We start from the raw sequence: 25,004 nt of genomic DNA, 5'->3' as shown, positions 1-25,004 counted from the left end.
GGATGTTGTCTAGGTCTTGCTGCATTTGGACAGAGATACTGCTTCAGTATCTGAGGAGTTGCAAATGCTGCTGAACATGATGGAATTGTCAGCGAACATCCCCACTTCTGAACTATGATGGAGGGTAGGTCATTGATGAAGTAGCTGAAGATTCCTGAGCCTAGTATACTTGCCTGAGGAACTCCTGCACAGATGGCATGGAACTGAAAGGACTGACCTCGAACAACCACAATCGTTCTTTGCGCTATCTATGACTTCAACCAGCAGAGTTTTTTTCTCCCTTAGTTCCCATTGATTCCAGTTTTGCTGAAGCTCCTTAATGTCAGACTTGGTCAAAGACTATCTTCATGTCAAGGGCAGTAATCTTTATCTCCCCCTGACTCTTGAATCAGCTTTTTTATCCGTTTTTGCAGGAAAATCAGCACCAGCTATCGTCCAGTCCCAGATCTTGCAAACATGTCATCTTGCCTGCTTATACATGCCTCAGCAAGATTAGATGGAAGTTTCCTAACGAGCTCCAATGTGTTGTAGTTTTTCATGTTTCGTTACCCAAGACAAATGAGGAGGTACCTCATCTCACCTTGGGATATCTGATTTCACCAAGTTCTGTTAATACAGCTGCTCTATTTGTTATGTGAGCCTTGATAACTTCTCTCACTCGATCTTGTTACAGGAGGAACTTTGCGTTGAATCTGTTCAGCAGTTGCTATATTGCTCTATATGTACACATAGCTAAATTTGCTCCCTCTGACGCTTAAACCCATGTTGAGGAACTCTGACCTTTGCATTGTGTTTTAACTCTTGCATAGTTTATTTTCTTTTTTATCATTCCTCCCTGTGAGACACTTGCTGGAAACAAAGAATGTTTTTGAAAATCCTGTAATTCACATCTTTTGAGTCTGCAAAAAGCTGATGTTTCCAGACATTTGTAAGCCAGAATCACACTACAAGCGGGATGACACACTCTGTCATGATGCAGTGGCTGAGTGCAAAAGATCTCACCTTGTTAGCTTTGTGCCAATAAGAATTCAGTTGTAAAACCAAAGACAGCTGGCAATATGCAGTCCGATCTATGCCGGAATGAGGAAAAAACTTATCTAATTTGTGTGGAAGATTTTTTATATTGGTATTAAAGGACCACAGCTCAATGATTAACATGGTGAATGTTTTCAGCATTTACTGTTTTCATTTCTGACTTGAACCATATCCAACGTTTTATTTCAACTCCAAAATAATGAACTGTGGTTATTTTGGTGCCTGTAAATGATAAGGTGTAGGATTGCTGGTGATTTCCCGACATCTAGAGCTGCCCATGTTATCATTGGCTTAGAGATGACCAGTTGACTCTACTCTGGGCCTTAGTACCAGAGGCTGTGTGTTAGTGCCCAGTAGCTAGCTAGAAATCAGAAATTATTTTGAATGTGTAATCTTAATGTAATGTGACTGTTTTACTTCCTTGTGTACACATCAGCACAATCTGAAGGGGTAGAGGTTGATATCCAACTCCCCTCCTTCTGTTCAGTAGTTATCTGGGGATGAATCTTCTCTTCCTACCCACATGAGGAATTTGTTCAAACCTTGTGCCTTCTTTGACTTGCTCAGAAGTTTGGGGAATCTGTTTATACCCATTGCTTTCTTCATAACAACTACTTAGCCAATCAGAGTTGACCTGCCCACCAGTTGGTACCCTTTTCTCCTGTAATATAAATTGCTTGAAATTTCATGTTCTTGTGTTTATCCTACTGAGTAAAAGATTGAAGGTTTGCCAGCATGCAATTCCTGTGCCTTGTGGGAATTTCAGAACACGTCTTAGGTCTGTGGGTGTACGTAACGTCTTCAGCTGCTTGTGCTTAGGATTTAAAATCTGGAGTCACCGCAGAGCGTCAAGGAGGATGAGATTACAAGATCTAAGAAGTGGCCATGGCAAACAGTAAAAGTTCATAATAGTTGGTAAGTGGCCATCGAGTTGATTTGGAAGAAGCAGGAAATACCGGAATCTTTAGGGTATGTAGCACTTTCTAACAGATACTCAGCTCGGATTGATGACTCCTGAAAGAGTGCAATCTACATCGTGCTTCCAGTGATCAAGGGACTGTATCAGTGGGAACGCAAAAAGTAAAAATGCAGTTCTCCTATGAGATTAGTTGTGAATGAGTCAGATGGCCACTGAAACGGGGACCAGTTCTGGAGCAGAAGGCACCTATTCAAAAGTGTCAGGCTTCAGCTCAACAGCAGTTTTTAGAGCAGTAAGATTGTAATATTTTCTGGATTTGTAGATTACTAATGGCCATCTTTGCACCGTAGAGTGGTGTGCTCTTCCTGACAGATGTGGGAGATCAGGGCGAGTTTCTGTGTTATGGATGATGTCTGCAGGAAGTGTGTTTTGTTGCGAGTCCTATCAGATCACATGGATCAGTTGGAGCAGCAGTTAGAGTCAATGAGAAATTTACAGCAGCTAGGGGATGTGATAGATGGCAGTTTCAGGAAGGTAGAAAAACTGCAGATGTAGTCAGGTAGGAGAAATGGGCAGGTCGTGCACAAGTCTCCTGTGACTATCCCCAACTCAAACAGGTATACTGTTTTGGAACACGTGGGGGGCAGTGGACTCTCCGGATAATGTGGCACTGACTGCCAGGTTTACAGTACCAAACCTGGCTCCAAAGTAATGAGGGGTATGTTCCAGTTTCAGGCAATCAATTCTGATGGACTCTCCATTCAGAGGCACAGACAGACATTTCCGCAGCCAACAGTGAGATCTCAGAATAGTGTGTTGCCTCCCAGTAGAAAGTGAGGACTGCAGATGCTGGTGGGGGTGGTGCGTGGACCCAACAAGGGAGTCACTGAGGGAATGTTCTCTGGACTGCTGATAGGGTGGGGTCTGATTGTAGGTGGTGGAAATGGCAGAGGATGATGCACTGCATCTGGAGATTTGTGGGGTGGGAGGGTAGGACCAGGGGGTGGGGTGGGGGGAGAAAGGAGGCCATCTGGAATGTCCTGGAGTGGAATGGCTCCTCTTGGGAGTAGATGCGGCAGAGGTGGAGGAATTGGGAGTAAGGAATAGCATTTTACGGGGGGTGGGTATGGGAGCATGTGTCGTCCTGGTAGCTGTGGGAGTTTGTGGGTTTGAAGTAAATGTTCGTATTGAGTTGGTTGCCGGAGACGGAGAGGTCCAGGAAGGGGGAGGGAGGTGTCTGAAATGGTCCAGGTGAACCTGAGGTCAGGGTGGAAGGTGTTCGTCAAGTTGATGAACTGTTCAACCTCCTCACTGGAGCATTAGGTGGCACAGATACAGTAATCAATGCAGATGGGGGATGGTGCCAGTGTAACTGCGGAAGACGAACTGTTCCATGTATTTGACAAAGAGGCAGGCATAGCTGGTGCCTGTGGCTACCTCTTTGGTCTGAAGGAAGTGGGAGGATTCGATGGAGAAGCTGTTCAGGCTGAGGACCAATTCCGCCAATCGAATGAATGTATCCATGGACAAGTGCTGATTGGGTTGGCGGGAGAGGAAGAAACTGAGGGTTTGGAGGCCTTCACCATGGTGGATGGGCATGTATAGGGACTAGGTATCCACGGTGAAAATGAGGCATTGGGGGCCAGGGAAAAGAGCATCATGGAGGAGGTGGAGGGCGTGGATGGTGTCTCAAATGTATTTGGTGAGTTCCTGGACCAAGGGGAATGGGACAGTGTTGAGATATAAGGAGATAAGTTCAGTGAGGCAGGAGCAAGCAGAGAAGATAGGTCAACCTGGGTAGTCCAGTTTGTGAATTCTGGGTTAGAGGTAGAACTGGGTGGTGCAGGGTTCCAGGACTGAGGTTGGAGGCTATGGTTGAGAGATCCCCTGAGGTGATAAGGTTGTGGATGGTCTGGGAGATGATGCTGGTTTGGTGATGGGAGGTGGGGGCAGCAGAAGTGATGTCATTACTTCTAGTAGTAGTGGTGGCTGTCATGGCCGCGTGGATAATGGCAAGGGAGCAGTAGGAGGTGGTGTCTGTGAGTTGGCTCATGGCTTCAGTAGTGTCAAGATCAGTGCGCCAAACTACCACTGCCCGCCCCCCACCCCACCTTGTCTACTGGTTTAATGGTTAGGTTGGGGTTGGAACAGAGGGAATGGAGGGCTGCACGTTGTGAAGGTGAGAGATTGGAGTGGGTGAGGCTCGGTGGACAGGTTGAGGCAGTCAGTGTCATGGCGGCATTTGGAAATAGAGGTTGAGGGCAGGTAACAGACCTCAACGGGGTGTCCAAGTGGATGGATTATGTTGGAGGGGGAAGAATGGATCCTCCAGAGGGTGGATGAGAGTCCCGATTGAAAAGGTGAGCGCTGAGGTGGCGTAACAGAAGTTTGATGTCACAACGCATGTGGAATTTGTTGACCCTGGAGCACTGTGGGATAAATGGGAGACTTTTACTTAGGACTGATTGTTCGTCCTCAGTGGGGGGAAGGGGGGGTGGGGCAAGTCTGGGAGGATGGTAAAATCATGACAAGGCTGGGCGCGAGGACCTGGTGGCAAGCTGGAATTGGGAATGGGTGTGGTCATGGGAGGGGTGGTGATGTCGTAGGTGATGGGGAGGAAGTGGACAGGTGCAGAGGTTCTGTGTGCCGTTTTCAGAAGCGGTGTCTTCAGCGGTGGCTACAGAGATGACATGGTCAGCAGGTCTGGGTTGAGTGGTGTCAGTGGGGGCAGAGGTGGCACCGGGAGTGGCATGTTCTGTGGTAGTGTTCCAGTGAATGATGTCAGTGGTGGTGGAAGTGGCAGAGGTGGCAGAAGTGACATGATGGGCAGCGCTCACAGATATTTTGGAGCCAGTTGTCTTGGCGGCAATCGAGGCAGTGGTATGCTCTGTGGTTGTGGTCCATGGGGCACTGGGGGAGGATGTGATATCATCATTTGCAGCGGTGGTGGTGACTATAGCGGCTGCGTGGATAATGGTGACTAAGAGGTTCTGTGGGGAGGGTCTGGAATGATCGAGGAATCCAGACTTTGGAGGTAAGAACATGAAAGTGTGGTGTACTTACATTCCTTGAAGTCTGATAAGCTGGAGAAACAGCGTTTGTTGAGTGTGTGGATCCTGTTCGGGATGAAGAACAGCAGAGGTCCTCTGCAGGTCTGGGAGAGTATGACCCTGTGTTGGGGCAGGGCTGACTGCAGGGAGAGTAGGTGGCAGAGCATGGCTGTGAGCATAGAGCGGAGAGTCCAGAGGGAGAACAGTTTCTGGAGGGTTTGGATTTGCTGTGGGGTAGTGGTTGTCCTGGTCAGGTCCAAATTATGATATCCTGCATAGATTCAAGACTATATTCAGACTAAGTCAGTTGCATAGGCAGGTGCTGAATAAGGAGATGTGGCTATCGTAGCGGGTCTGCTTCAGGACATGCCACGCGCCACCACCAATTCACCACCCCACTCCTCACACCATCCCTTGCAGCAGCAAGAGGTGTAAAACCTGCATCTGCACTTCCCTCCTCGCCTTCATCCGAGGCCCCAAAGGATACTTCCACATCCAGCAGAGATTTTTCTGCACATCCAGACACCTCATCTACTGTGTCCATTGCTCTCAATGTAGTCTCCTCTACATTGGGGAGACGGGATGCTAACTCATGGAATGTTACAGGGAATACCTCTGGGACACATGAACCAACAATCTTGCTGGCCTGTGGCTGACCACTTCAATTCCCCTCCAAGGACACATTGCAATTGAATATTCAGCGCAGCACATTGTAACTTGGCTTAGGTAGGTTCTGCTTTGGTGAATGTGTATTTTACTGAGATATGGGTCTTTAGTGTGCTGGATTAACCCCTAAATCCATAGATTCTATGCTGAGGTTACAATATAGCAAAGCCCTAGCCAACTTTTGTGGTGATAAGACTTCTAAAAACAATAATACCGGACAAAATTAATAGTTGCTTAGGCAAATACAGGTTAACTAAGGAAAACCAGCATGGGTTAATCTTGTTTAACTAAAATAAAAGCAAAATGCTGTGTGTGCTAGAGACCTGAAATAAAATGTTTTACTCTTCACAGATGGTGCCATTTCTCTAGGTAAGAACAATGACTGCAGATGCTGGAAACCAGATTCTGGATTAGTGGCGCTGGAAGAGCACAGCAGTACAGGCAGCATCTGAGGCAAAAGTCCTTCATCAGGAATAAAGGCAGAGAGCCTGAAGGGTGGAGAGATAAGCTAGAGGAGGGTGGGGGTGGGGAGAAAGAAGGGGAAATGAGGAAGCTGTTAAAATCCACGTTGTTGCCCTGGGGTTGAAGTGTTCCGAGGCGGAAGATGAGGCGTTCTTCCTCCAGGCGTCTGGTGGTGAGGGAGCGGCGGTGAAGGAGGCCCAGGACCTCCATGTCCTCGGCAGAGTGGGAGGGGGAGTTGGAATGTTGGGCCACGGGGATACAATAAATGATATTAGTGGATTTGCAGGTAAAACTTTGATGGATGTGGAAAGCTCCTTTGGGGCCTTGGATGGAGGTGAGGGAGGAGGTGTGGGCGCAGGTTTTACAGTTCCTGCGGTGGCAGGGGAAAGTGCCAGGATGGGAGGGTGGGTCGTAGGGGGGCGTGGACCTGACCAGGTAGTCACGGAGGGAACGGTCTTTGCGGAAGGCGGAGAGGATTGGGGAGGGAAATATATCCCTGGTGGTGGGGTCTGTTTGGAGGTGGCGGAAATGTCGGCGGATGATTTGGTTTATGCGAAGGTTGGTAGGGTGGAAGGTGAGCACTAGGGGCGTTCTGTCCTTGTTGCGGTTGGAGGGGTTGGGTCTGAGGGTGGAGGTGCGGGATGTGGATGAGATGCGTTGGGGGGCATCTTTAGCCACGTGGGAAGGGAAATTGCGGTCTCTAAAGAAGGAGGCCATCTGGTGTTTTCTGTGTGGAACTGGTCCTCCTGGGAGCAGATCCGGCGGAGGCGGAGGAATTGGGAATATGGGATGGCATTTTTGCAAGAGGTAGGGTGGGAAGAGGTGTAATCCAGGTAGCTGTGGGAGTCGGTGGGTTTGTAGAAAATGTCAGTGTCAAGTCGGTCGTCACTGATGGAGATGGAGAGGTCCAGGAGGGGGAGGGAGGTGTCAGAGATGGTCCAGGTAAATTTAAGGTCAGGGTGGAATGTGTTGGTGAAGTTGATGAATTGCTCAACCTCCTCGCGGGAGCATGAGGTGGCGCCAATGCAGTCATCAATGTAGCAGAGGAAGAGGTGGGGAGTGGTGCCTGTGTAATTATGGAAGATCGACTGTTCTACGTAGCCAACAAAGAGACAGGCATAGCTGGGGCCCATACGGTTGGCCATGGCTACCCCTTTGATCTGGAGGAAGTGGGAGGATTCGAAGGAGAAATTGTTAAGGGTGAGGACCAGTTCGGCCAAACGAATGAGTGTCGGTGGAAGGGTACTGTTGGGGATGTCGGGAGCGGAAAAAACAGAGGGCTTGGAGGCCCTGGTCATAGCGGATGGAGGTGTAGAGGGATTGGATATTCATGGTGCAGATGAGGCGTTGGGGGCCAGGGAAACAGAAGTCTTGGAGGAGGTGGAGGGCGTGGGTGGTGTCTCGAACGTATGTGGGGAGTTCCTGGACCAGGGGGGATAGGACAGTGTCGAGGTAGGTAGAGATGAGTTCAGTGGGGCAGGAGCATGCTGAGACAATGGGTCGGCCGGGGTGGTCAGACTTGTGAATCTTGGGAAGGAGGTAGAATCGGGCAGTGTGGGGTTCCTGGACTATGAGGTTGGAAGCTGTGGGTGGGAGATCTCCTGAGGTGATGAGGTTCTGTAAGGTCTGGGAGATGAAGGTTTGGTGATGGGGGGTTGGGTCATGGTCGAGGGGGTGGTAGGAAGAGATGTCCTCGAGTTGGCGCCTGGCTTCAGCAGTGTAGCACTTGTTTTAGATTTGTTTTTATCTTACATGCTGGGATGTTTTGTCAAGAGACGATCAATGAGATTAATTTGTTTGTGTGCTTTATATGAACTTCCAAAAGGCATTTCATGCATGAATATGTAACTAGAGTTCATGGAGTAAAGGGGGCAGGCACAACATTGATACAAGGTAAAAGTCAAGTGACAGGAAACACTTTCCTGATACATATTATGAACCTAGACTTGGGAGTACAAGTGATTCAAAAATTGGACCTATTGGAGGAGGATAGTGTAGAACTCAAAGTATAGTAACTTGGTAGAATGGTCAAGCATGAGACAAATTTAATGTATTGAAGGTGAAATGATTCATCTTGGTAGGAATCACAGAGATACACAATACAACATATAAGATGCAACTCTGGAGGGGATGTAGGAATGGGTCTATATGCATATAAATCATTGCAGGATGTAAAAGAGATTGAGGATGCAGTATGTTTCATTAATAGTGACTGAAAATATGCAAGTAAGTAGATGAAGTTGAACTTGTCAGATGCTAATTTGGCCTTAGCTGAAGTATTGTATGACAAGAACAAATGCTGAAGAAAGGTTTGGCAGCAACTGTCGAGAGTAGATAGTGCAGAATGACTTTGGAGCAGCGAGACTTGCTGAGTTTCTCCAGCACTTTATTTCTGTTTCAGATTTCCAGTATTCTCACAATTTTGTTTTAATTTTAGTAATGTGTACAATTTTGAGTGTTAAACTTTGGGGAAAATGCGAAGGCATTGGAGGCAGTAAATGATTCACTAGAATAGTTCCAGCAATGAGGAACTTCAGTTTTCATTGAAGAATAGCAAGTTGGGAGGTGATTTTATTAAGGGACTCTTGAGGTGTCTGACCGAGTAGATGAAGAGAAGCTGTTTGCATTTTTGTAAGGATTGAAAATGTGATGACACATTCACAATTATTAACAAAAAAAGTCCATTGTAATATGAAAACCGAGTTCATGCAGCAATTAGTTAGGATCTGGAATGTACTGATCATAGAAGAGTTGAAACTTTATTGCTGGAACAGCACAGCAGGTCAGGCAGCATCCAGGGAACAGGAGATTCGACGTTTCGGGCACAGGCCCTTCTTCAGGAATCCTGAAGAAGGGCCTGTGCCCGAAACGTCGAATCTCCTGTTCCCTGGATGCTGCCTGACCTGCTGTGCTGTTCCAGCAATAAAGTTTCAACTTTGATCTCCAGCATCTGCAGACCTCACTTTCTCCTCGACTGATCATAGAAGAGAATCCCTACAGTGTGGAAGCAGGCCATTTGGCCCATTGAGTCTACACCGACCCTCCGAAGAGTAATCCACCTGAACTGCACAGCTTCTGACTGTGGGAGAAAACCAGAACACCCAGAGAAAGCCCATGTGGAGAATGTGCAACCACAGAGTTGCCTGAAGGTGGAATTAAACCCGGGTCCCCTGTGCTGTGAGGCAACAGTGCTAACCACTGAGCCCCCGGGGCACCACATACTCCCTGAGAGAGTCGTGAAGGCAGGTTAAAGAGGGAAAGTGCTCATTTTTCAGATAATAATCAATGTGCAGTCACAGGGAGAAGGCAAGGCGTTGGCAGGACGTGAATTGTTCCTTTGGAGAGCCGGTAAGGATACATTGGGCCATAGGCTTTGTGATTTGGTGAAGTTGTAGTGATTGAAATGTACTGCCAAAAAGGATGGCAACAGCAGATTCTATTGCAACATTTAAAAGAAATTGGAGGAACGCTTAAGAAGAAGAGTGTACCCAGGTCTATGGGAAAAGACCATGGCAGTTGGATTGTTTGGATGTCTCTATCAAGGAGCAAACTCTGTCACAAACTCAGACTAAATGGTCTCCTCCTGTTGGTCCACGTGAATACATGGGCAATAAGATATGTTTATGGAATAGCCTATCCAGAGTGGTGGTGGGCATAGAGGATATTATAAACTCTGGGGAGAGTAATTTATCGTAGAGTCATAGAGATATACAGCATGGAAACAGACTCTTCGGTCCAATTCATCCATGCCAACCAGATATCCTAAATAAATCCAGTCCCATTTGCCAGCATTTGGCCCATATTACTCCAAACCCTTCCTATTCATATACCCATCCAGGTGCCTTTTAAATGTTGTAAATAAATGTAGTAACTCCACCACTTCCTCTGGCAGCTCATTCCATACCTGCACCAAACCTTGCATGAAAAGGTTGCTCCTTAGGTGTCTCTTAAATCTTAAATATATGCCCTCTAATTTTGGACTGTACGACCCCAAGGAAAATACTTTGTCTGTTTACCCTATCCATGCACCTCGTGATTTTATAAACCTCTATAAGGTCACCCCTCAGCTCAAGGGAAATTCAGCCTCTCCCTATAGCTCAAACCCTCCAACGCTCTGGTCAAATGTGTGAATCAAGAAAAATTGTAAATTGAATAAGAAATCTGTGATGGTTGAATTTTATAGAGGTGGTCTTTCTCTGACTAAAAGGGAAGTTGGAGCACTATGGGCAGAATAAAGATCACTAGCAACTGTTATGTCCTGGAGTTTCTGTGAGTATAATGTTGACAAACTGGTTGTCAGACTTATTTCTCTGTGGTCTTTGTCAGAAAATGGTATTAACTGATGGTTATGGAGAATGCTGTAAGGTTAGTGAGCATTAATGAGCCGTTATTCACCTACTAGTATATTTATATCTGATGAGTAATCCCTTTCTGAAGCACAGCCTTAAACTTTTCCTTACATTGAACCTTTTTTGTATCTATTTTACATGTTTTAGGATAGTCTTAGCTGTCTATACTTGCCTCCGTTGTTCCTCCTATTTCTTTTCCATCGATCCTAACTCTAAAGCCTCTTTTGTCTCTTGTAACCTCAGCACTTAAATTTGGCTCAGTATCTTGCTTTCCTACAGAGTCCACAGGCTTTTAAAAGCTATTTTTGTTCATTAATATCTCAAAGATTATCATCTGTCTTTGAGCAGTTTCTTTTTTCATTCTTTGGGATATGGGTGTTACTGAGAAGGGCAGCACGTGTTGCCCTTCCTTAATTGCCCTTAAACTGACTGGTTTACTTGGCCATTTTAGAGCACAGATAAAAGTCAAACTTGTTGCTGTGGACCTAGAGTTGCATGTAAACCAGATGAATAAGTTTAGCACATTTCCTTCCCTAAAAGGCATTGACGAGCTAGATGAGTTTTTAGAATAATCAAAGAAAGTTGTCATTGTTACCATTATTCAGATTATTTTTACGTTCCAGATTAATTAATATAATATATATTTCAATAGCTGCCCCAATTCCTCAGACCATTAGTCTCTGCCTCTGGATATTAGTCCATTATCCACGGCTATCTCCCTGAAGTATGATGTGGAAGATGTTTTTAATGACATTCACTTCACTTGCACATTGCAATCCACTAGATGAGCATCTGTTGCTTTCCCAAATGATCTTTCTACCCAATGGGGCGACAGTGTGATGAATTATAAGGTACACTGTATTTTTTGTGTTTGTTGGGATGTTAATGCCTTTACCACGCACTCGTGGAATCTAGCAATTGAATTATTTTGAGTTACTGATCTCTCAATATTCTATTAATGTCCTCACGCAATCTGTAATATGTGCAAAATTAATGTAATTGATGTGACTGATTTTGTGCAGGTATCAGATGGCATTTAAAAACTATGGAAGTCTCATTCATCATTCAAATGCTGTTACTGCTGTAAAATATAACCTTTTTACTTACCCTGTATAGTCTGTAATTCTGTCCCTGTGCCATGTGACCATGATTCGATTGTAATCATGATTACCAATCTTGTTTGCCAATTGTTCTGCCCCACAACTGAAAATCAACTTTTAGTTTCTTTACTTCAGAGCGACCTCAGGCGGAATATCACAAAAAGGTGAGTACTGAGCACCAAAAGGTTGTGATATTGGTTGCATGTTAGCCATTGTGTAATGCAGTATATGACTTGTGTTGCAGTCAGCTTCAGAATAATTGCATCCTTGTGAAGTTTGCCTTCCTGTATGTCCAAGCGTTGCTGAAGAGAATTTTATTTTGTTGTCCTGTGTCTAAAAGCAAGTTCCTTTTCTCTAATGTAATAGAAAGAGAGTGATGTGTTAAAAGACATTACATAGAGTTACAGCACAAAACCAGGCCATTTTGCCCAACTGGTTTATGATTCTGTCGTGCCTCACATCAACCTCCTCTTCATTGAATTCAGTTGATAAGTCCTCTTATTTCCTGTTCTCTCAGGGCTTCATCTAGCTTCACCATAAATGCATCTGTGCTTTTTTTTGTCTCCACAGACCACTCTGAGTAAAGACTTTTTTGAATTCCTTATTTGATTTATTGGTGGTGATCTTGGAGGCTCTAAGTTTTGTTCTTTTCGAGATATAAATCTGACCCTCTTCATGTTTTTGAATACTTCTGTTAAATTATCCTTCCATTCTCTGTGGAAAAGAGAAGAGCACATGCACATTGCAATCCACAAGATGAGCATCATTTGCTTTTCCCAAATGATCGTTGTATTGAATGGGAGAACAGTAAAGGGCTTTTGCCCGAAACGTCGATTTCCTGCTCCCCGGATGCTGTCTGACCTACTGTGCTTTTCCAGCACCATTATAATTTAAACTCTGGTTTCCAACATCTGCAGTCCTCACTTTTGCCTATTTAATTTAGAACTCCTTCCAAGTCTAACCACTCAGTATAATCCAAGTCTACATTTTCCTACAACTTCCATTACACATTAATGTTAAAACTAAGCTTAATCTCTGAGGAATTTGATTCACCTGGAACCATTTCTAAAAACATTTTCAAGTATGTAAATTCTCACTCTGTTGAATGGTAAGGTTTTGGAAAGAGAACATGCTGCTGCCAGTAGTGCTCAAACCTGCAACTCACTCTAAAATTCTCCATTTGATAAGTTGTGCCTACACATCACTCTTACGGATCCCGTCTGTCTCTGAGTATCACAAAATAAATCTTGATAAAAGCACTATGGAGAGCCCCTTATAACACACCACTAGTAAGGCAGCCGTGAGTTGAAAGCATAATGTTTGCATTCATTATGAGATGATGAGGTTTGACTTGGGACATGGAGCTGGGCAACAGGCTCATCATTTGCTTATGGGAAAAATATAGAAATGACATTGAAACATAAAAAATAGGAGCAGGAGTAGGCCTTAGCCTTTCAAGCCTGCTCAGCCATTCATCCAACTACATGCCCTGTTCCCATACACTTTGACCCCGTTAGTCCTAAGAACTGTATCTAACTCCTTCTTAAAAACATCATCGTGTTTTGTTCTCAACGTCCCATTCTTTTTCCCTCAGTACTACTTCTAGCTCCCCTTAAATTCATAGATCACTGAATCCCTACAGTGTGGAAACAGGCCATTAGCGATGCTATTACACCTGTCTGGTTGGAAATTTTTAACCCCCACCAAATCATCCTTGTGCAAACAGAGTTCTTTCAGATTTTGTTATTCACCCTGTTCAGAGCTACTCTGTGCTTTTTGTTTCATTTCTTTTTCCTACCCAGCGATGCTGTTACACACTTCTAGACATTCTTTTTGGCCACCATCAAATGTTACATGTCTGTAACTGAATCCAGGTTTTTAATAGAGTCCAAAGGGCATCACCTACTCTTAATCAGCTTTGAGGGACCTGCACTTCTAACAGCATCTCCCAGTGCCCAGTTTATTTGCAAAGAGTGCCGTCAACTAAGGAATTATGGCAAGCCAGTAATGCCCACATCCACAAACTGAAGTGGTGGGGAAGGTGACATATGGGTATCCCGGTATAACAGTAAAATTGGTTAATATTGAAAATCTTCAAAATCCATGAAACCACAATCTGACCTTTGCTCTAAAATGTTGACTTAACTATAGGGAAGCATGACATTTTCTCTTTATGGTTGCACTTCAAGTTGCAGGTCAACATTTAATATTTTACACCACAATTTGGGAGGTACAGCAATCCATCTGCAGAAACCCTCACTGCTGCTCCATGGCTAAACTGCTTTAGAGCTGGATTATCCTTATTCTCATGGCCATTTGAGATCAGGAAGATCATTTACAAACTAGATTTGAGTTCCAGTTAATGAGTGAAACCGTTTATGAATAACAATGCAACATGCTCCTCACTGTTTTCTCTTCCCCTACCCCTTCAATCATCCATTTTATACCATCCATATTTTGCCTCATCTTCTCCGAGCTCTAACATGCTAGGATATGAATACACAACCCTGTGTTGCCTTGCTCAAGTTTAAGTGGAAATAGGATCGGCTAAAATTGCAACTACAGGGGCAACACCGGTCTTGGCTTAATCTGACATTGACCAAATAAGGGGAGGTTGCTGGATGATGCTTGGAAATATGTGCATTATGTGTGGGCAGTGTGTCTGCTGCATGGCTTTTAATTATGTAGTGCTATCATTCATGAGTTCAATGATTTTCGAGTATTATTTATGATTTGTCTTTCCTTCAGAAATCACTGCATTTTAGAATAGAGATGATTTGTAATCAGGTATATGGAGAAACTGATAGAAATTTTGGAAATCTGCTAAACTCTCAGGAGTTAAGAGAGAATAAAACTCTGCTGTCTGAAAGAAACTCCTGTTGGTAAGCAATGTCACGAAGGAATGGAGGTCTGCAAATATTGTCATTATTTTAAAAAGGTACAAAGAACAGACAAAATAATTCTCTGCCTTTCGATCTGACCTTGTAGATGGTTGGCAAATACAGAAGGATGGGATTAACTGTTACATAAAAAGGCACAGATTAGTCATGGATAGTCAACATGCTTTTGTTAAGGGAAGGTTGTGCCTTACTAACTAACTTGAACTTTTTGAGGAAGTAACAAGGAGGATTGATGAGGGTAATATAGTAGATGTTGCTTATATAGATTTTAGGAAGGTATTTGACAAGGTCCCACTTGACACTGGATAGAAAATGTAAAGCCCATTAGGAAATGTAGTAAATTGGATCCAGAATTGGTTCCATGACAGGAAACAAAGGGTAAAGGTTGACGAATGTTTTTGTGAATAGAAAGCAGTTTCCAATGGTCCACAGGACTTGGTATGTTGCTGTTCATGCTATACATTAATGAGTCTCATTTAAATTTAGAACATAGAACGTTACAGCGTAGTACAGGCCCTTCGGCTCTCAATGTTGTGCCGACCTGTGGAACCAATCTGAAGCCCATCTATCCTATGCTATTCCATTTTCATCCATATGTTTATCCACTGACCATTTAAATGTCTTGAAAGTTGGCAAGTCTACTACTGTTGTAGGCAGTACATTCCATGCCACCTACTACTGATTAAAGAAACTACCTCTGACATCTGTCCTGTATCCATCGCCCCCTCAATTTAAAGCTATGTCCCCTCGTGCTAGCCATCACCATCCGAGGAAAAAGGCTCACACTGTTCACCCTATCTAACCCTCTGATTATCTTCTATGTCTCAATTAACTCACCTCTCTACCTTCTGCTCTCTAACAAAAACAGCCTCAAGTCCCTCAGCTTTTCCTCATAGGATCGTGCCTCCAAACCATGCAACTTTCCTGTATATCTCCTCTGAAGCCTTTCCAAAGCTTCCACATCCTTCCTATAATGCGGTGACCAGAATTGGAAGCAATGCACCAAGTGTGGCTGCACCAGAGTTTCGTACAGCTGCAATATGACCACGTGGCTCCAAAACTCAACCCCTCTACCAATAAACCCAAATACACTGTATGCCTTCTTAACAGCCCTATCAACCTGGGTGGAAACTTGCAGGGACCTATGTACATGGACACCGAGATCTCTCTGCTCATCTATACTACAAAGAATCTTACCTTTAGCCCAGTACTCTGTATTCCTGTTGCTCTTTCCAAAGTGACCCACCTCACGCTTTTCTGCATTAAACTCGATTTGCCATCTCTCAGCCCAGCTCTGTAGCTTATCGACATCCCTCTGTAACTTACAACATCCTTCAGCACTGTTCACAACTCCATCGACCTTAGTGTCATCCACAATTTTACTAGCCCATCCTTTTATGCCCTCATCCAGGTCATTTAGGAAAATGACAAACTGCAGTGGCCCCAGAACAGATCCTTGCGGTACACCATTAGTAACTGAACTCCAGAATGAACATTTCCCATCAACCACCACCCTCTGTCTTCTTTCAGCTAGCCAACTTCTGATCCAAACCACTAAATCATCCTCAATCCCACATCTCTGTATTTTGTGCAATAGCTTACTGTGGAAGTAAACAAACACTTTACTGAAGTTCCTGTACACCACATCAACCGCTTTACCCTCATCCACCTGTTTGGTCACCATCTCAAAGAACTCAATAAGGTTCGTGAGGCATGATTTATCCTTGACAAAACTGTGTTGACTATCCCTAATCAATTTATTCCATTCTATATGATTGTAAATCCTATCTCTTAAAATCTTTTCCAACATTTTACCCACAACCAAAATAAGGTTCACTGGTCTATAATTACCAGGGTTTCTACTCCCCTTCTTGAACAGTGGAACGACATTTGCTATCTTCCAGTCATCTGGCACCATTCCTGTAGATGATGATGTCACAAAGATCAAAGCCAAAGCCTCAGCAGTCTCCTGGTTTCCCAGCGAATCTCAGGATAAATCCCAACTGGCCCAGGTGGCTTATCTATTTTCTCACTTTCCAGAATTTCTAACACCACCTCCTTGTGAATGTCAATCCCATCTAGTCTCGTAGCCTGTATCTCACTGTTGTTCTCGACAACATTGTCTTTTTCCAGTGTGAATACTGAAGAAAAATATTCATTTAGCGCTTCCCCATCTCCTCTGATTCCACGCACAACATCCCACTACTATCTTTGATTGACCCTAATCTTTCTCTAGTCATTCTTTTATTCCTGAAATACCTATAGAAGGCTTTAGGTTTTTCCTTGATCCTATCTGCAAATGAGTTCTCATGTCCCCTCCTGGCTATTCTTAGTTCTCTCTTTAGGTCTTTCCTGGCTAATTTGTAACTCTCAAGAGCCCTAACTGAGCTTTCACGTCTCATCCTAACATAAGCCGCCGCCTTAATCTTGAAGAAGCGGAAGATGGTGGCTTATGCGAGGCACATCTGGACAATTTGCAGATGACTCAATGGCTGTGTAGTTGATAATGAAGAGGATTATAGAACATAGAACAATACAGCACAGAACAGGCCCTTCGGCCCACGATGTTGTGCCGAACATTTGACCTAGCTTAAGCACCCATCCATGTACCTATCCAATTGCCGCTTAAAGATCACCAATGATTCTGACTCTGCTACTCCCACAGGCAGCGCATTCCATGCCCCCACCACTCTCTGGGTAAAGAACCTACCTCTGACATCACCCCTATACCTTCCACCCTTCACCTTAAATTTATATCCCCTTGTAACACTCTGTTGTACCCGGGGAAAAAGTCTCTGACTGTCTACTCTATCTATTCCCCTGATCATCTTATAAACCTCTATCAAGTCACCCCTCATCCTTCGCCATTCCAATGAGAAGAGACCTAGCACTCTCAACCTATCCTCATACGACCTATTCTCCATTCCAGGTAACATCCTGGTAAATCTCCTCTGCACCCTCTCCAAAGCTTCCACATCTTTCCTAAAATGAGGCGACCAGAACTGCACACAGTACTCCAAATGTGGCCTTACCAAGGTCCTATACAGCTGCAACATCACCTCACGACTCTTGAATTCAGTCCCTCTGCTAATGAACGCTAATACACCATAGGCCTTCTTACAAGCTCTATCCACCTGAGTGGCAACTTTCAAAGAGCTATGAACATAGACCCCAATATCCCTCTGCTCCTCCGCCTTACTAAGAACCCTACCGTTAACCCTGTATTCCGCATTTTATTTGTTTTTCCAAAATGGACAACCTCACACTTGGCAGGTTTGAACTCCATCTACCACTCCTCAGCCCAGCTCTGCATCATATCTAAGTCTCTTTGCAGCCGACAACAGACCTCCTCACTATCCACAACTTCACCAACCTTCATATCGTCTGCAAATTTACTGACTCACCCTTCGACTCCCTCTTCCAAGTCACTAATAAAAATTACAAACAGCAGAGGACCAGAACTGATCCCTGCGGAACTCCACTTGTAACTGGGCTCCAGGCTGAATATTTACCATCTACCACCACTCTCTGACTTCGACCGGTTGGCCAGTTTTCTATCCAACTGGCCAAACTTCCCACTATCCCATGCCTCCCGACTTTCCACATAAGCCTACCATGGGGTACCTTATCAAAAGCCTTACTAAAATTCATGTACACTACATTCACTGCTCTACCCTCATCCACATGCTTGGTCACCTCCTCAAAGAATTCAATAAGACTTGTAAGGCAAGACCTACCCCTCACAAATCTATGCTGGCTGTCCCTAATCAAGCAGTGTCTTTCCAGATACTCATAAATCCTATCCCTCAGTACCCTTTCCATTACTTTGCCTATCACCGAAGTAAGACTAACTGGCCTGTAATTCCCGGAGTTATCCCTATTCCCTTTTTTGAAAAGGGCACAACATTCACCACTCTCCAGTCCCCTGGCACCACCCCCATTGACAGTGAAGACGAAAAGATCATTGCCAACTGTTCTGCAGTTTCCTCTCTTGCTTCCCACATAATCCTAGGATCTCTCCCGTCAGGCCCGAGAGACTTGTCTATCCTCAAGTTTTTCAAAATGCCCAACACATCTTCCTTCCTGACAAGTATCTCCTCTAGCTTACCAGTCCGTTTCATACTCTCCTCTTCAACAATACAGTCCCTCTCATTTGTAAATACAAATTGCCGTGGATTGCAGGATGATACCAATAATTTGTTTGACTTCACCTGACGAAGGGGCTGAGCTCTGAAAGCTTCAAATAAACCTGTTGGATTATAATCTGGTGTTGTCTGACATCTGGATGTAGATAGGTTAAGCAGATGTGCAAAAACTTGTCAAATGGAATATATTGTGGAGAACAGAAGAGCTGAATGTTAACTAAATGGAGTAAGAGTGCAGAAAGTTACCAATAGATATAGAAGTCCTTGTGCATAAATCATAAAAAAAGCTTGCATACAATATCTATGGGTAACAGGGTAGGAAAAAGAAATGATACTTGTTTTGTTTCAAGGGGAGTTGTGTAAAAATAGGGAAGTCTCACTAAACTATACAAGGCACAGTTCAACTCCTGTTGGAATACTGCAAACAGTTTTGGTCCCCATTTTTAAACAAAGATATACATGCATTATACTCAGTCCACAGAACACTCACAGGTTGGTCTCGGGTTTGAGGCAATTATCTTGGGAGGAGAGGTTGATCCTGAAATTTGGGAATTTTGAAAAATGCAAGTCAACCTTCCTGAAACATACAGGAATCTTGCAGGACCTGTGGAGAAGTTGTCTCCACCCTTTCAGGAGGGTCCAGGACCAGAGGACATATTCTCAGAATAAGGGATCACCTGCGTAAGACAAAGATGAAAATAATTTCCTTGGAAATCTCTGTTAGCACAGAGTTTTGTAGAGACTGTTTTTTAAGGATATTCAAGGCTGAGATAAGATTTTAATCTGGAAGGAAATCAAGAGTTTTGAGGAAAAGGCAGGAAAATGGAATTGGATATTATCAATCAGCCAAGATCGCATTGAATGGCAGAGCAGGAGTTGATAGGATGAATAATGCATTTCTGCTCAAACTTATCGATTTTCAAGAAAGTTGCAGGGCTTGAAAATTGCATCAGTGAGGAAAGATCAGATAAGCTTAGGTTGTTTTCTTTAAAGCAGAGGAAGTTGACTTAGCTGAAGAGTACAGAATGTTTGAGGAGCTTGCATGGAGTGGACAAGGAAATCTGTTTTCCATTTTCAGAGAAATTAATTACGAAGGGTCGCAGATTTAAGGTGATTAGAGTGGACATGAGGAGACATTTTTTTCACCCACTGTATAGTAGATTTTTGAATATTTCTACGAGTTTGGGGGTTTACACAGAACTCTCAATTTATTTAAAAGGAACCCGGATCTATCCCTGAAGTGCTGTAACCTGCAAGGTGGAAAATAGGAATAGAAAAGGTGGCCAGTTTTTATTAATGTATGCAGTCATGAGGAGCTGAATGGCCTCTTCTGTGTCAAACTGTGGTTTTCTGGGAAATGGTTAATATCAGGTGTTTATTTATACACGCTAGGGAGGATGAATGCCACAAACATTAGGTATGTTTTGCTCCCATATTTGAACAAGATTTCAAGTCCCAAAGTATGGTGTTAACTGCACAGCCCATATATTCAGGTGTCTCTGTTTGTGCTATTTTGCCCTAGTGAGAAATGCCTTATGCTCATTTTTATTTTTAAACTGATTTGTATCTTGAACAAAAACTGCTCTATTATTAACTGCCAGATTGAAATTGTGTGTGTCTGTTTAATTTGGGGCTGAAATGGTAACTGAAAGACACATCAAGCCCCTTGAAAAGCAAGATTCCAATCCATTGTGCAGAAACAGATTTGCTATATTAAGAATTAAGCATACTTTAAAACTTTTAGACCCCTTTTAATGTGTTGTTACCTTTAACAGGGCATTGATCTTATCAAGATAAGGGGTATTAATGTTGAATAAGGAACAACCAAGCCCCTGACAGTTCTAAATGGGACCAAGTAACTACAGGTGGTTGCTGTACCTGAACAAGATTGAGGATCATAGATCTCTGACTTGTGTAAAGGAGTTAAAATTAAAGCAAGTGTGCACTGTGAAGTCATGGAGAAAAACATTGATGTTTGTAAGATCTGTTTTGTAAACCAGAGATTCAATATTAGTAACCCATTCCTTTGTAATTAACTGGGAATTTCATTCCATCTTTCTTCCCTATAGTCCATCTGGACTTGGAGATTTGTCAACCCACAGCTCCATCAAAATGTGTTTCGTACCGTTTCCCTTGTGATTATAATTTCGCAAAGTACTCTCTGCCTTCCACTTCCTGACTTACAGCTGTTACTTGTGTTTTGCCTCTCTGGGGCAGTGCACTGGAAACATCAAGCCTGATTATTCCTGCTGTCATCAGATAAGTTTAAGGCAAGATAAAAATATGCAAACTCCCCAAATTTGTGTGTCTCTTAAATCCAGGTTGACAGAGGGCACAGACCAGGTTTCTGTACTTAATGAGAATTACTTTTTATTACAAATAAATAGATTCTAACTACAGATAAACAGTTGTGAACCATCAACCTATAACCTTTAATCCTGTCTACGCACGTGTACATCCAGGCACGTAGGAAAAGAAACATGGATATATTATGATTCGGAGATGCCGGTGTTGGACTGGGGTGTACAAAGTTAAAAATCACACAACACCAGGTTATATACCAACAGATTTAATTGGAAGCACACTAGCTTTCGGAGCGACGCTCCTTCAGGTGATTGTCCTGACAATCACCCGATGATGGAGCGTCGCTCCGAAAGCTAGTGTGTTTCCAATTAAACCTGTTGGACTATAACCTGGTGTTGTGTGATTTTTAACTATGGATATATTAGATCACTTGGAACCTAGTTCAGTGTTCCCTGTTCAGAGTTTGCTGAAAGGGTCATTGGTTTTCCTTCCTAGATACTTTCACTTGTTTGCAGAAGATACAGGATGACTAGTACATGTTGAGAAAGATCTCTGACATATTAATCGAAAGTCCTCGTTTATAGCGAGGGGTAACAAACCACCTATCTTCAGGTCGGTGATGCTTTTTACTGCAGAACAGAAACTCAGCACTTTGCATTCAAGGGGTCCAATTGCTTCAGCCTCAATTATTCACAGTGCCAAGCTATTTTCCTGCCTGTTGGCCAATCACATTGTTATTAGCAGGCAAGGGCTCCTTTGTCATCGATAACTAGACTTTAGTGCACAGACCAACTAGCCAAATCTTCATTAATGCGCAGACCTAGTTCCAGCTTGTTTGTAATCAGACTTCCACTGCTGCTTGAATGCTCTTACCTCCTTTCCTGTCTGTCCTGAAGACTCTAAACTGGAATATTGAGTTGCCAATCATGACCCCTTTTTAACCATGTCCCAGTGACAGCAATTACATCATACTCCTGTGTTTTCACTTATGCCCTCAACCCATGTATCTTGTTTGTCAGACTCTTCTGTTTTTGTGACCACTTCCCTCTTCCTACCGATGACAGTGGTACTAATATGTACCAGGATCTGACTCGGCAAAAGTGAGAACTGCAGATGCTGGAGATCAGAGTCAAGATTAGAGTGGTGCTGGAAAAGCACAGCAGGTCAGGCAGCATCCAAGGAGCAGGAAAGTAGACATCAGGCCTCATTCCTGATGAATGGCTTTTGCCCAAAACATCTACTTTCCTGCTCCTTGAATGCTGCCTGACCTGTTGTGCTTTGCCAGCACCACTCTAATCTTGACCAGGATCTGTCTGTTTGCCTATCCCCTTCAGAATTTGCTGAGGCCATTCAGTAGATTTCCTGACCCTGGCATAAGGGAGACAATGTAACACCCTGGAACCTCTTTTGCACCCCCTTACAATTGAATCCCTACTACTATAGCCCTGGCATTTTTCATCTTCCTGTCTTTTGCAGGAGACCCATGCATGATGCCGTGCAGTTGGCTGCCACTGCATTACTCTGCAAGTCATCTCTCCCAGAAGTATCTAAAACGGTAAATCCGTTTAGTGAAAAAAAGAGGGATGGTGATAGCGACCTCTTGCACTACCTACCTTCCTCTCCTCTGACATGCCCTTTCTACGTGTTCAATCTGCAACCACAGTGTGATCACCTCACTGAATATGGTATCCATGACTTGCTCAGCTTCCTGGATGCTCCACAGTGAATTCAGCTCCAGCTCCGAAATGTGGTTTGTCAGTAGTTGTAGCTGAATATACTTCCTGCACATGTGTTCAGTAGGAACAACTGAAGCTTCCATGATTTACCACATAGTACAGGCGGAGTATATCAGGGGGGTGAGCTCTGCTGCCATGATTTCTCTTCAGTGTGAGTAAACCTCTTCTCAAAAAATATATAATTATCTTTATGTAAGAACACTGCTAACTTGCTTCCCCAATGTTAACTTACCCTATTTATTTTTTTTCATTTATTTGTTTGTGGTATGTGGGTGTCGCTGCTGGTTAGCATTTATTGCGCATCCATTCCTGCCCTTGAGAAGGTGGTAGTGAGCTGCTGCCTTGAAACGCGATGTGAAGGATCTTGTGTTGGACTGGGATGGACGAAGTTTAAAAATCTCACAACACCAGGTTATAATCCAGCGGGTTTATTTGGAAGCACTAGCTTTTGGAGTGCTGCTCATTCATCAGGAGCAGCACTTTGAAAGCTAGTGTTTCCAAATAAACCTGTTGGACTATAACCTGGTGTTGTGTGATTTTCAACTTCTTGAACTGCTGCAGTTCATCTGCTGTGGGTTGACCTACAATATCATTAGGGAGATAATTCCAGGATTTTGACCCAGTGACAGTGAAGGAATGGGCAGTATATTTCCAAGTCAGGATGGTGAGTAGCTTGGAGGGGACCTTGAAGGTGATGGTGTTCCCATGTATCTGCTGCCCTTGTCCTTCTAAATGGAAGTGTTCATACATTTGCAAGGTGCTGTCTGAGGATCTTGCATGAATCTCTTCAGTACATCTTGTAGATAATACAAAATAAAAGCAAATTATTGCGGATGCTGGAAAATCTCAGCATCTGTAAGGAGAAAAAAGAGCTGACATTTCAAATCTAACTGACCCTTTGTCAAAGCTTAAAAAAAAGGGAGAAATGGGGAGGTATTTATACGAGGCTGAGAGAAGGCTCCAGAAGCATGGCTCCAGAAGCAAAGGTAGCAAAATAAATGAAATAAAATTACAGAGCAGAATGAAAACAGAGGGGTCGAGATGGGATAATCATCTGAAGTTGTTGAATTCAATGTTGAGACCGGCAGGCTGTAATGTGCCCAGTCGGAAGATGAGATGCTGTTCCTCCAGTTTGCGTTGAGCTTCACTGGAACATTGCAGCAGGCCAAGGACAGACATGTGGGCATGGGAGCAGGATTGTGTGTTGAAGTGGCAAACCACGGGAAGGACGAGATGGACTGCACGCTGTCGAGAGCCCTGTCAACAACTGTAGGTGGGAAGCCACGGTTGGAGAAGAAGGAGCACATATTAACAGCACCACTTTGGAAAGTGGCCTCATCAGAACAAATGTGGTGGAGGCAAAGGAGCTGAGAGTGGCTTGCCACTTCAACACACAATTCTGCTCCCATGTCTGTCCTTGGCCTGCGACAATGTTCCAGTGAAGCTCAACACAAACTGGAGGAACAGCATCTCATCTCCCGTGCCATGACTCTCCTACCTCCCCTCCCAGAACAAGGATAGGGTCCCTCTTGTTGTCCCCTTTCACCCCACCAGCCTTCACATGCAAAGAATAATCCTCTGCCATTTTCGCCAACTCCAACATGACGCCACCACTAAACACATCTTCCCTTCCCTCCCCCTGTCTGCATTCTGCAGAGATCGTTCCCTCCGGGACAACCTAATCCACTCCTTCATCACACCTAACATCTCTCCCATCACACATGGCACCTTCCCATCACACCTAACACCTCTCCCATCACCCATGCAATCGCAGAAGGTGGAACACCTGCCCCTTTACCTCGTCCATGCTCACCATCCAAGGCCCCAAACACTCATTTCAGATTAAGCAGCGTTTCACTTGTACCTCTTTCAATTTGGTCTATTGCATTTGTTGCTCCCAATGTGGTCTCCTCTCTATCAGAGAGACAAAACACCGACTTGCTTTGCTGAGCACCTTTGGTCTCTACGCAATCAGGTCCCGGACCTTCCCGTAGCTTGCCACTTCAACACACAATCCTGCTCCCATGCCCACATGTCTGTCCTCGGCCTGCTGCAATGTTCCAGTGAAGCTCAACGCAAACTGGAGGAACAGCATCTCATCTTCTGACTAGGCCCGTTACAGCCTGCCGGTCTCAACATTGAATTCAACAACTTCAGATGATTGTCCCATCTCGACCCCTCTGTTCTCATTCTGCTCCGTAATTTTATTTCATTGATTTTATTTAATATATTTTTTTCACTGTTCTGTACCTCTTATTTCTTGATTGTCTCTCTTTCTCTCGCTCCCTACTCTCTCATCACCTTTTCCTCTCCTCTTCCCCCTTTGCTACCCTTCTCC

The 25,004-nt window shown here is 44.0% G+C and overlaps 1 protein-coding gene across 3 annotated transcripts in view; it reads left to right on the top strand.

Annotated features, from left to right (window-relative positions):
- The window catches only part of strada (STE20 related adaptor alpha), a 138,337-nt gene that overhangs the window by 34,923 nt on the left and 78,410 nt on the right, over window positions 1–25,004 (top strand). For 2 of the 3 annotated variants that reach the window (XM_043675351.1, XM_043675350.1), the window contains exon 4: window positions 11,717–11,745. The exons of the other annotated variant lie outside the window; for it this stretch is intronic. In XM_043675351.1, the coding sequence (XP_043531286.1) occupies window positions 11,717–11,745 (29 nt within the window). The remainder of the gene's footprint in view (window positions 1–11,716; window positions 11,746–25,004) is intronic. 3 annotated transcript variants of the gene reach the window in all.

The sequence above is a fragment of the Chiloscyllium plagiosum genome, chromosome 33 (assembly GCF_004010195.1).
Source record: "Chiloscyllium plagiosum isolate BGI_BamShark_2017 chromosome 33, ASM401019v2, whole genome shotgun sequence".
Taxonomy (NCBI): domain Eukaryota; kingdom Metazoa; phylum Chordata; class Chondrichthyes; order Orectolobiformes; family Hemiscylliidae; genus Chiloscyllium; species Chiloscyllium plagiosum.
The sequence above is the reverse complement of the archived record's forward strand: the minus strand, read 5'-3'. Positions and strand labels throughout refer to the sequence as shown.